The sequence below is a fragment of the Patagioenas fasciata genome, chromosome Z, assembly GCF_037038585.1.
Source record: "Patagioenas fasciata isolate bPatFas1 chromosome Z, bPatFas1.hap1, whole genome shotgun sequence".
In the NCBI taxonomy this organism is placed as follows: domain Eukaryota; kingdom Metazoa; phylum Chordata; class Aves; order Columbiformes; family Columbidae; genus Patagioenas; species Patagioenas fasciata.
This window is the reverse complement of record NC_092560.1, coordinates 16,927,761-16,940,587: the sequence shown is the minus strand read 5'-3', so window position 1 is coordinate 16,940,587 and position 12,827 is coordinate 16,927,761. Positions and strand designations below refer to the sequence as shown.

At 38.4% G+C, this 12,827-nt stretch overlaps 1 protein-coding gene across 13 annotated transcripts in view; it reads left to right on the top strand.

The window, feature by feature from the left end:
• The window catches only part of BDP1 (BDP1 general transcription factor IIIB subunit), a 55,482-nt gene that overhangs the window by 35,223 nt on the left and 7,432 nt on the right, over nt 1–12,827 (top strand). For 12 of the 13 annotated variants that reach the window (XR_011736378.1, XR_011736380.1, XR_011736379.1 and 9 more), the window contains exons 29-37: nt 3,336–3,452; nt 3,743–3,779; nt 5,592–5,675; nt 6,305–6,536; nt 7,824–7,981; nt 8,587–8,728; nt 9,301–9,487; nt 10,602–10,659; nt 12,202–12,391. Coding sequence is in view for 10 of the 13 variants with exons in the window: in XM_071801871.1 (XP_071657972.1) it covers nt 3,336–3,452; nt 3,743–3,779; nt 5,592–5,675; nt 6,305–6,536; nt 7,824–7,981; nt 8,587–8,728; nt 9,301–9,487; nt 10,602–10,659; nt 12,202–12,391 (1,205 nt within the window). In the remaining 3 variants the exon portion in view is untranslated. The remainder of the gene's footprint in view (nt 1–3,335; nt 3,453–3,742; nt 3,780–5,591; nt 5,676–6,304; nt 6,537–7,823; nt 7,982–8,586; nt 8,729–9,300; nt 9,488–10,601; nt 10,660–12,201; nt 12,392–12,827) is intronic. The other variant, XM_071801870.1, reaches the window with a different exon arrangement.

Here is a 12,827-nt window from a genome sequence, read left to right as displayed (position 1 = left end):
TAAACAACTTTTATTCTATTTCTTCTCCAACTACTTGGGTTTTATCCCAGTTTAGTTTGTTAAGGATGGTGTTAAGAGCAACAGGAGTGTTACTTGGCACCTGTACTTGGTTTTGAACAAAATAGTGTGTCAGTCTAAGGTCCAGTTAGGTTTACAAACTGCGCGTAGTTCTGCAGGGTGCTCACTAGTTAGTTTATTGGCATTGAATGTAGGCATAGACTGCCATGCTCACTACGTGTTTTGAGGCTGGAGATTAGTCAAATAGAGCATTTCAGTTTTACATTTGAATGTTATATTAGAAAGAAATTCTTTACAGAGAGAGTGGTCAGGCATTGGAATGGCCTGCCCAGGGAGGTGGTGGACTCACCATCCCTGGAGGTTTTTAAACTGGGATTGGACATGGCACTTAGTGCCATGATCTAGTAAATGGGCTGAAGTTGGACCAAGGGTTGGACTTGATGATCTCTGAGGTCTTTTCTAACCCACTTGATTCTGTTATGAAGTAAGGAAATGATGGAGATATTTCTCTGTGGTGTCCCCATCACCAATAAACTTTTAACTGTGTGTTGGGCTGACCCTGACCAGCAGCTAGGCACACACACAACTACTTGCTCACTCCCCTCTCCTGTGGGACGAGGTGAAAATAGAGAGAAGGTAAGAAGACTTATGGATTGATTTAAGGACAGTTCAAAAGGTGAAGCAAAAGCTGCATTTGAAAGCAAAACAAAATAAGGAATTTATTCACTACTTTTACGCAGACTGAGGCCTTGCTTTCCAGGAAGAGGCCTGCACGTGGAGAGTTACTCTGGAAGACAAATGCCATAGCCACAAATGACCTCCTCCTTTCCCCAAGCTTTTGTTGCTGAGCACACCACATGGTACAGAATATCCCTTTGTTCATTTTGGGTCAGCTGTCCCAGCTGTGTCTTCTCCCTACCTCTTGCCTACCCCCAGCTTACTTGCTGAGCCAAAGAGTACAAAACCAGAAGCTTTGGCATTGTGCAAGCACTGTTCAGCAAGAGCAAAAACACTGATGCGTTACCGACGTTGTTGTAGTTATAAATCTGAAACACAGCACTGCGTGGGCTGCTATGAAAAAAATTAACTTCCAGCCATGCCCATTACAATCATCACTCTTTATTTCATACCATTTGTGCACTCTCCGGTACATCCTTATTAACCACAACTTATCTGCTGTCCTGTGGTATATACATGGATTTTTTTCCCTTGGTCTGTGAGTCACCTTAAAATGTCTATCAGATGTTCTTTTAGTTATTTAGTCCATGCCTTAGGCTACACGTATTATGTGGTTGCATAGGAGAAGGTGGCATGTTGTGTTGAGTTTTTGGGTGCCAAAGCCAGCTCAAGTTTGTCACTGCTGCACTTGCCTGGTTTCTTGTGAGGCTTGTCTTCCCTTGATTCATGTTGTTGTTACTGTAGTACTTACTGTAGCATATAACTTAAATAATGGGTTAAAAAAAAGTTTTAACTTATATCCATTGAAACCTCCAGCCTTTGTCCCTTTGGTTCAGGCTGTAGAGTTTGTTGCAATGGACTCCACTCCTTACCTGTGCTCCAGCCGGAGTCCTGTGTTGGTTGCATGGATGTTCCTGCTCTGTCTGTCATGGGCAGATCCATGGGCCTCAGTCCTTGCTGCTGTCAGTGAGAAGACCATCTACATCCTTGTCAGTTTTTTTCAAAAAGTGTATGTTTTGACTCTTAAAAGGACCATTTGTGAAGCTGGAAACTAAGCCTAGAGTGCAGGCCTATGTTTTTAGGATAAAACTTAAGACTGTAGAACTGTAGCAAGACTTGGTATTATATCTGCATAGACCAGTCACTAGAAAGGGAATGGCATAGTTTTTTTGTCATCAATAAAGTGTTGGGGTTTGGTAAGAGTGGACTCTGTTCAAGGCCTTGAAAGGGGTTGTGCTTAAAGGTTTAGATGTTTTTCTATTTTTTCCTTTCAACATGACTTCTTTGCTTTCTTTTTTAATCCCTTCTAACCTGTCTTATCTCAGTGATGTGCCTTCAAATGCGAGGCAGCTAGAAAGGGGCACAGATGAGGCAGACCTCAACTGACTTCCAGACTGATCAATGAGAATATTTCATGCCATTACTGTCATTCTTCATATTTAAGGAGAGTCAGGTTTTCTAGCTAGGGAGATGGACACCCATTCTGGTTCTTCTCTGTTTTGGCTGAGTTCTATTCCAGGGTTCCTTTCATTCCTCCTTTTGCTATTCTGCTGTTTTGCATTTGACCTCTGGGCCTTTCTGCCTTTTTTCTCTTTTCTCCCCGGATCGACTGTTCAGGACCAGGGTTCTCTCTCTTCCTGGGACTGGGTGCTCAGTACAAATGGAATTAATGAAGAATTGCATTGAGTATCTTTTAATTAATAGTCTATCTTCCTAGATAGATATATATATATATGTATATATATATAGTAGTAGTAGTGGTATGTTAGTATTATTTTGTTATTTTATTAAACTATTTTTATCTCAATCCACATGTTTCTCCCTTTTCAATTCTCCCCCCTGTTTAGGGGTTGGGTTGGGGCGTGAACAAGCGGGTAAAGTGGTTATGATTGCTAGCTCAGGTTAAACCACGACAAGAAGTTCCCTTGTTTAACACACAGGAGCCATGGGGACTAGTAAAGGATATGATTAGATATCTGAGGACTCAGCTGTTGTAGAATTTAAATAGCTGAGTGGAAAGTATCTGTGAAAACACAAGCCATTGGAAGACAACAGATTGTAGAGTGATTTTCTTAAGAAATTCACTGGAAATATTGTAACCTTTCTGCCAAATTTCAAGTTGATGTTTCTGAAAATGTCAGATGTCTGAAGTTCTCAGTGAAAAGATGGTGTTAAAGAAGAAAAAAGGAATTATGGGTAAAATGGTAGGTGGGTGTCTTGAATGGATGGGATGTATTCCCCAGTCTTACTTTGGAAAAAAGCTGACTCTTTTTCTTTTGTAAGGACTTAAAAAGCAGAAAAAAGTGTGAAAACTAACAAAATGCATTTGAGCTAAACAGCCACTGTGAAAGATCTTAGCCACATAACTTAGTTTGATGGAGTAATAAGCAACTAGAAACAAAGCCTTAGGTTGTCTGATGCTTTCAGTCAGTTACAAGCAGCACTACCAGTTCTGCCTCCAATTCATACAACTGCTACCTTCTTAAATCTGAAGATATATGGTATAACACTTGATTTTTGGGGAAGATCCCACCAAATGTTCAAGATCTCATATGTATATATGGTTTATAAAAAATTGCATTTGATAGATTTTCTTTTGAGGCTTCTGAACTAAAAGCCTTTTCCAATTATTTTTACAGCTGGAAATATCTGTGAATACACCAGATGTACAGGTTGCTACTGATGTTCAAAGTCTCTCACAGGCTTCTGTCCAGCCAGCAGTATGGAAGGAGGAAATAGTAAGCACCTCAGCAGCTGTAAGAATGTCTTCTTTGTTTGTTTGTTTATTTCATAGCATGTATAAAGCTACCTGGACAGTGTCTGGTTGCCATGTCTTCTTGTAACAGTATAGCTTAATAGACTCTTACCCATCCCACACAGATATGAGGGATGCAGCTATGAGAAAACAATGTAAGTAGATGTTGTCAGCCTTTAAAATAACCTTTCAAAGCTATGGTAAGCTTTAGGCAGAGAATTTACCTGTAAATATTAAAATGATGAACTCATTTTATGTAGAACTTTGATATTGTTTTCCTTTTTATTTCAGGAAACAACTGTGCCTGAAAATCTAGAGGTAGACAAAGGTAGATATGAAACAATCTTGTTGACAACTTTCCCTATCCTTAAATTGCTACCAATATGTAGGTATTCTTGCTGGAAGTTTGAAGGTTTGTGTATCTTATTAAAAAGCCTGCCTGTGAGAGACTGGATGCTTTTGTGTTTTGGAGAATTAAACCATTTTTCTTACTGTTTTCTAACAAGTAGGGCAACAAAGCACTGCAAGGTTCTGTTTCCCAGCGTCAGAATGTGCCTTTTCTGTGTCCTACCTGTCACTTTCCCAAGCTGTAGTTAGTTGTACCATGAGAATAGGAAACTTTGTAGGTGTTACTTGCGGATTGTTTGATGTGTGACTGAGTAATACAAAGAGTGGGCAGGTTCATAGCTTTGTCATCTCTGTGGTCTCTGACTTCAGTAGGCTAAACTATTAAAATAGTATCTGTTAAACTGTGATCACAGTTCTACAAAGCAAGTATTCTTTCCATGTGAGATGTTACAAGCTCTTGTGGATCAAATAATTTTTAGAATAGCTTTCACTTTTAAATTTAAATACATTTTCCTAGGAAGCATTGGAAATTGAGTGGGATACTGTCTTAGTTGAAGGATGGCAAGTCTGCTTTGTTCTTTTTATTTATTTCAGTACAATAGCTTTGGATGATGGAAATGTTTTGTTTGATATAATCACTTAGTGATAGGCGAAGGGATGTGTTCTGCGTAGAGATTAGGGATTGGGAGTCTAAACTGGAGCATGGGTCAACATTAGGTTATGGATTTCTGTGATTAAACTGTTACCTCCTTCTTTTCCATTTGTGATGGGTTGACCTTGGCTGGCTGCAAGATGCCCACCCAGCCGCTCTGACACTCCTCTCCCTCAACAGGATGAGGGGTGAAAATAAAATGGAAAAGCTCATGGGTTGAGATAAAGACAAGGAGATCACTTACCAACTAATATAATCTATTGCCAAATAAAGTAGAGTAGGATGGTAAAAAACAAAGACAAAACCTAAAATACCTTCTCCCCACCTTCTTAGGCTCAACATCACACCTTTATTTCCCACACTCTCTGCCACCTCCTGTCAAGTGGTGCAGGGGGATGGGAATTGCAGTCAGTTCCTAACACCTCATCTCTGCTACTTCTATGTGCTCACATTCTTTCCTTGCTCCAGCGTGGGGCCCTTCCTATGGGATATAGTCCTTCACAAACTGCTCCACTGTGTGGTCCTTCCTATGGGGTATAGTCCTTTAGGATAAGTCTGCTCCACCATCCGTCCTCTGCAGGGTGCAGTTTCTTCAGAGAATATCAACCTGCTCCACCAAGGTCTCCACAGGTTGCAGGGAAGTCTCTGGTCCCAAGCATGGAGCACCTTCTGCTTCTCCTTCCTTACTGACCTTGGTGTTTGCAGAGTTGTTTGACACTTTTTCACTCACTCTTCACTGCTATGCAACATTTCACCTTTTCTTAAATATGTTTCCCAGAGGTGCCACTATCTTGGCTGAGAGGATCAGCTGTGTCTTGTGGTGGGTCAGCTGGAAATGGCTGTGTCTGGGGCAGCCCCCCTGCTGCCAGAACCTTGCCACCTGTACCCAGTACACCATTAAAGGGAATAATGTTGCTATCAGTGTTTTTAACAATAGTTTGAATTTAGTGAATGAGAGTTGCTGTCTGTCTACAAGGCTCTTTATCCATGAATGGCAAAAATTCTTAAAATATATACCTCAGTGTATATTGAGTAATCAATGTATATATTGATTGGTAGTTTCAAATGCTTTTCAAATATAGATAAGTGGGTTCTGGTTAATGTGCTTGTGATTTTTAACATGTGTGAACAACTTTACAGAAATTAATGATGGAAGCACTGAAGCTGCCATGACTTTACTCGCAATGGGTGATCCAATGTTCCAGTTAAAAACGAGCACTGAAGGTATGATCTGATTTGTGGGACAAAGCCTTGCTTGTACTTTCTGGACCAACCCAAGGAGGGATGGAGCAGTGGCTGCAAAGCTCTTCCATGTGCTGCTTTCAAGAGTCTTTTATGCTTTTAGACCTGCTAATTTGTAATGCATGGCGAGACTAGGCAATGTGGGTTGGCAGGAAAAAGTAAGGCACCTTACTGGATACTGCTATTTGCATCACTATGCTAGAAAGATGTTTGAGACCTGTGAGAATTAATCTGGTCACATAAATGGGACAAAATAAAGGAATCAGGCCTAAATTACCATAACTCTCAGCGGTCTTTTCATACCTTTAGCCCGAAACATAGCTTTTCCAACCTAAGTAGCTACAACCTGAAATTCTCTGGTTTTAGTCCAGTTTTTGATGGACTTTTATTTAGAATTTATCTGCTTTTATTGGTTGAATGTTAGTTTCTGCATTCTTACTATCAAAAGTGTGATCTTATGACTGCATTTACCTGGAATTTAAATTTGTGTCTTTGGAGAATGCAGACTTTTAAAATGAGGTTTGAAGTTGACATCTGTAAAATAGCTCTGTGTATGTGCCAAACATGAGTCTTAAATTATGCTTTTCTATTCTGTTTGTTGTTCTAACCAGAATGGGCACAAACATTACCTGCTCAAGATAAGATGGATAAGGCCAGTAACCTTGTAACCCATGCCTACTCCAGACAAAATAGAGCACCTAGGCAGTATTTACTTTCTTCAGACACTTCTACCAAGGAATCGATCCCTTCTGAAGATGGAAGCAACATTAATGTAGAAGATCAAAGCACTGGCACAAGAACAGGTGTTGAAGAATATTCTGAGAAAAATGCTACAGATACCAGGTTAAATTACTACTTAATTTTCTTTAGGGAGAGAGATCCTCTGACACTGCTTACTTTTGCTATGTTCTTTCTGGTGTTTTTGTGGAATTGCAAGTAGGCTTGCTTTAGTGAAGGTTTCTCAGTTTACGTAATTTGGTGTGTAATCTGGAAACCCCTCTCGTCTCTTTCTTATGACTTCTATGAGGTGCTGGTATATAATTTTGAATCACAGAATGTCCTGAGTTGGAAGGGACCCACAAGGATAATTGATTCACTGCATATGACGACTGCACAGTTCACACCACATGTCTGAGGATGTTGTCCAGTCTCTTCTGGAACATTGTCAGGTTTGGGGCCGTGACACCTCTGTGGGGAGGCTGTTCCAGTGCTCCAGCACCCTCTGGGTGAAGAACCTTTCCCTAATGTCCAACCGAAACCTCCCCTGGCACATTGTCCTACCATTTTCTCAGCTTCTGTCATTGGTCACTAAAGAGAAGAGTAATTTTGGGGATATAGAACTTGTTCTTCATTCCTGAAATTAAGTTTACCCTGGTGGGCAAGAAAAGAATATTTGAACTTAATTGGTGTGGATCACTGTTAATGACCAAGCTTATTTTCCCAAAGTACTTTACACCTAATCGGGGTAAGGCAAATTGCTTAAGTGTCACTGTTGCTGTGGGATGTAGATCAAAAACTTAAAGCAAAGGAATGTCGAGGAATCAGTTCATCTTCTGTATTTTTTTTTTTTTTTTTTTTTAAATGCTTGATGTTTATTTTCTTCAAGCACTTGTGAATGTTGAAACAGTTTGATTAAACCCCTTTTCAGAAAAAATCTGCTGGGCGTCATGTTGTATTATTTGAAAACCTATCTAACTTGTTGATTGCATAAACTATCAGATTATACTCCTCTGAAAAATTATAATCAAAGATCTTTTACTTTCAGTCAAGTGGATCTTTTATTATGTTATTAACCAGAACTTAATACCATGTGATCAATGTTAGATTTCTGATCTTCTCATGTTTTTAAAAAATTTCAATTATTCATTTTTTGCTGTAGGTAGGGAACATCCTAGTTTGCAGTATGCCTGCCAGTTCTGATTCTGAGATGATATTTATTTTTTATTCTGTCAAATAGTCTTCTGTCTCCTCTGCCAGCTGCAGCCTGTATTACAGCTCTTCCTCATCTCATCTACTCCATATCTCTTATCTCTCCTCTGCACAGTGATCTTTGCTGGAAATACTAATTTAATGTCACAACTGTTAAAAATTAAGGACTATATTGACGGCATTTTTTGTTTTAACTTGCAGTGATAGCTCTTTGCCTACGGCAAATAGTATGAGACTGACAATTAGCAGGCTTCTGAGGCCTGAGCCTGACTTGGGAGTATTGAGATCCAATGAAAACATAATTCAGAAGTCACTTAATACAAACATATTTGTGGAACAACCAGAGCAAGTTCAAAGTGGTAAGCCTGTTTCTTATCCTAGGGTTCTGAAAATGGTTTATTCTGATGTTTTCACATCTCTTTATGAAATGAAACTAAGCTGAAAGTAGCCTTCACTTTCTATTAGTATTCACAAACAATGCATCACCACCGTGACAGAGGGCATGCATTTATGATATAGTTTTTTACATAAGTGTACTTTTCAGTATAAAATTAAATGAAATCTGGATAGCAGATTTTTTGTGCAGGTCTTAAATTACCTGAAAAGTCCTTAAATTACTGGACTGACACAGAAATACAGTACAATACAATGTACTTTCTTCTATTATTACTGTTTTTCCCTTCTGTTAAAAACAGAAGGGGAAATATACAGAATTGGTTTAGTATTCTTAACACAGTTAGGAAAAAAAGGTGGTCTCCAAACTCCATATCACTGGCAAAATGCACAACAAACCAAAGGCAAGATGAGATATGTGTATATGTCTCATTTATGTAAAAAGTAAGTATACAGCACAATTGTTAATAATTTTGTAGTGTATTAAAAGTTTATATGTAAAAGTAGTATGCATATGTGTATACACATACACACACAAAATAAAAATACTTTTTATGCTTATATATCTTAGAGTCAACAACCCTGAGAAGTACTTCAGAAATGCAGAAAGTGGAACTAGACCTGGTCAGACCAGCTGCAAGTGATTCTTCAGCTTTTCGTGATGTCACAACTACAAGTACAGAACTTATCAAACAAGTAGACAAAACTGAGAGGTAGGAAGAATCATCAGTTAATACTGTGTTTATTCTTAAAATACACAGCTGAAGTGCATGTGTAATATGCATCTGTGATGGAGACAGTGGGCTTACAGATATTGTGTGTGTTTATGCACATGAGTATACAGTTTAGAATTTTATTTTTAAGGTTTGTCTCTTGCATTTTGTCCTACAGCTTTTGGAGGTAAACATTAACTTACATTTGCTGTTTCAGAACTTAGTTATCACCGTGGTGCTTAAATGTCTCTCATGAAACTGTTTCTGAAAGAAATGTTAAGGACTTGACCAGTTTAGAAATGTTAATGAGTTTCTAAGACTACCTGCTTGGTCATGCTTTTAGTAGTAAAGTGTCAATTGGTGGTGTTAGGGAGCTTTTTTCCTGAAATACTTTGTTTATACTTGTTCAAAGAGTGTGCATTTTGTTTAGTAGAATGATATAATTTTTAAAGAGGTACCCTGTTTCTCTGTAACTATATAAGCTTCATATTAAATAAATAATTGCACAGAATTTACTTCATGCACAGGGTGTCTTCAATTGGTTTCAAATTAACTATGTATCTACCTTACAGAACAGAAAACAATACTAGAGATGCTTGTGAAAATTCAGAAGATTTAAGACCTGTAACTGCATCACCAAAACCTGAAAAATCTCACCTTGGACTAGAGAATCATCCGAATCAAAGTTCTGTGGATGGATTTGCTGAACAAAATCCTTGTCCTGCTGAGCACAATCTATGCACAATCAACCTTACTCAGGTAAAGAACTTAATTTAATTGCAGTCTAGAAGTGCCCAGTTCCTGAAATTCTGTGAAGGAAGAGGGTTTCAGTGTAAATGTACTTACCCATTTTCAAGACCTGATACTTCAGCCAGTGAATGAAACTTTTGTTTTTGCAAAGGCATAACCAAACTTAGTCTTTCATGCAAACTTTATATTTGCAAGCCTCAGTTTATAGCATTTCAGCAATTATAGCGTATCAGCAAAGTGATATATATATTAGCAAAATTTTGAGCAATTTTTTGAAGAGTTTTGATGGAAGACATTGCCTGGGACTAATGTATTGCACAGCATTTTCATGGTCACCTTAATTTGCTTTGTTTAAAACAAACTGCATACTTTGCTATGAACTTTTCTGTTTATTTCAAAACTTAACTAAGAGTTTTACATGTGTATGATCATGGAGAAACAGTATGTTTTTCACACCAAGTTCTTTGCAGTGCTTTGTGTATCCCTGTTCTAGTCTAAATGAGAAGTATCTTATTTCTTCATGAGAGAAAGGTTCATTCTCAGTTCCCTCGGGTTTTCTGGTATTGCCTGAGATCAACGTACATATAGTTAAGGGGGAACAACTGATGGGTAGTAGCTTGTTTCTCCAATTAGAACAAGGCACAAGAATGATTTGGCTTTTACAGGACTGGCAAAAAGTGTGAGAAAAGGCAACACACCATGGAGTTTGTCCAAGGTACATGCCATAAAAGGAAAGAGATAGATGAGTTGCAGAGCTTTGTGTTTTTCTTTGGCACTCAGTGGTTTTGTAATGGTTGGGGGAATTTGTGTTCTTAATGTCACTGAACAATTTATTGTGTGAGTCATCTCTGACAAGAGTTGTGCTGTAGGAAGTATAAATTTATTTTGACATGCCATCGATACAGACAACAAGCTGCATATAAATTTTATATTACCCAAGTGTTTCTTGTCCATGTCAGGCCTTCAACCTAGAACAACTAGAAGTAAAACCTGACAAAATGCAATTATGATGATGTCATTAGATTTTTTTGACTCTTTAGCATTTGATATGCTTTCTTTCCTGTTTTCTACAGTTATTTCTCAGATTTATTAACTTGTTTTATTTCAAATGTGTTATTTCTAGAAGGAAGCTTTTCCTCAGGATTCTCAACAATGTGTAAGCAGCACAGAAGAGACTTCAGGTATAATGTGCTAATGTTCTAAGTTAGCAAAAGCCAACACTTGTGTATCTTGCAGTTAAGCAAAGATGAATAAAAAAATAAAATGTTTTCATTGACATAATTAATCAGTCTATTTCAGTAACAAAAATAATGACCCACAGCACAGTACCATTGCCCTCCCTAGTTTCTTATTACATTTCATTAACACAAATTAGACTTGGGAACTTTATGAATGGTACCTGGTTATGTTTAAACATCAGTGGAAGGAAAACTTGCTCTCTCCTCCCTGCTTTGAGCTCCTGGCACTTCTCTTGTGCTAGGTTTAGCACTTGTTAGAGACCTTTATAAGCCTCTGAGTCACCTGTCAGAAGTTGAATATGACAAAGGGAGAGAACGTGTAGTTTTCCACTGTCTTAGTGAGCTACAGTGGCTGATAAAGTTGTCAAGTGAATGCCAGTCTTGGAGCTGTGAGAGTGGGAGGGCTGGACTGTGCAAGTGTGAAGCAGGGGAGAAAGGAGAAGAGGGGGAGAGAAAGGAAGACAACCAGACTTTCTTTAGTTGTAGTGAGTCAGCAGATTAACTCCTAACTGATTAGGTGTCATGAAAGGTATAAAAATGATGGCTGCTTTTCCCTGAAACAAATTGCAACAGAGCTGGCTGGGGACCAATATTTGTCTAAGGTACAGGAAAATCAGTGTGTCAGAAGTCCAGAATACTTACCACTTTACACAGAAACAGCCATCCAAAGTTGTAACTCCTGAGCATGTGCAAAAGAAAGGGCCAATACTTCTACTTAGACATCTGTTGTTACACTCTGTTATTGCAATAATCTTGTGACAGAGCATCTTAAATCACCTTTAATTAGATAAAGAACAAAAGTGAGTTGGGGTTGGAATAACAGCAGCTTTACATCATCAAGAATGAGAGCTGCCTTAAGTAACGGAATAGCACTGTTGTTTTCCATCTCTTGAAACCTTCACAAATGTTCTCCTCAAATTCATTCTAATGAATGACAGTTGGCAGTTATCTGTTAATCCCTGTTTGTTGACTAAATTATTTATATTTTTCATTTATTAAATTCAAGACTATATTTCTCGGGTCCTCTTCTGCAAGTCTGCAGTGAGTGTAAAAATCTTTGTGTTTACCATCAAAACAGCAGACACCTGCCATTTAAAGAAAGAACTCTTGATACCTGACAGTTGCAATTAAAGACAAAGGGCCATTTGACCGCCATTACACAAGTTTAATTAAACTGCAAATGATTGTTAATAGTAGAACACCCATTTAAAAGGCTCCTTTGCTACTAGGCATTTTTAATATTCTTCATTCTGAATGGTAATCAGGACTCCACTGCAATGGATAGGCTCCAGGGGGTGACAATGCATATCCCATCTAAAAAGAAAGGAAGCATATTGTCTCATGAATATCCTCAATGCCTTTTTCCATGCAGACGTGAATGCCTAAAATTTAATTACATGGGGGAGGGCATGAAGCGAACAGTGTAATTTCAAATGTGAATAACAGATTTTTGTTATTTCTGTATTTCCCTGAAAAAAATTATAGTAGTGAACAACAATCATAGATGTCCAGAGGAGGAACAGACATTCATTTTAACATTGGTGGAAATCCCAGCTGACTCAAAAGAGTTTGATATATCTGCTTTGCTGGAACAAACCTCAGAACCATTGCTACCAGCCCCAATACTTATCAGCCCAATAAATGCAAGCGAAGCAAGTGTGACTGAAGTGGAGAGGTAAATGCTTTAGTTTTGAGCAAAGTGAAACACTTCTTGTGAACCTCATTTACTCCCTGAATATGCATGACAGATTAGAACTTCTCAAAAGAGAAATCCAAGAGGAAGTAATGTTGGCAGTCTGGTCAGAGAATTAAGAAAGTGAAAAGGGCTCTAACCAGATTTGAGAAAGGTCTCATCAGTGGTTTTAAGTTAGTGTTTTAGTTAGCTGGGATTTTGGTGTAAGCCTTAATTCTGTTTTATCCTTCAGAGCAGGGGCATCAAATTAGTTTTCACTGAGGGCTGCATCAGCTTCGCGGTTGCCTTCAAAGGGCCGAGTGTAATTTTAGGACTGTATATACTCTTACATTTATACAGTCCTAAAGTTACATTCGGCCCTTTGAAGGTAACTGCGTGGCTGATGTAGTCCCCAGTGAAAATGAGTCTGACATCCCTG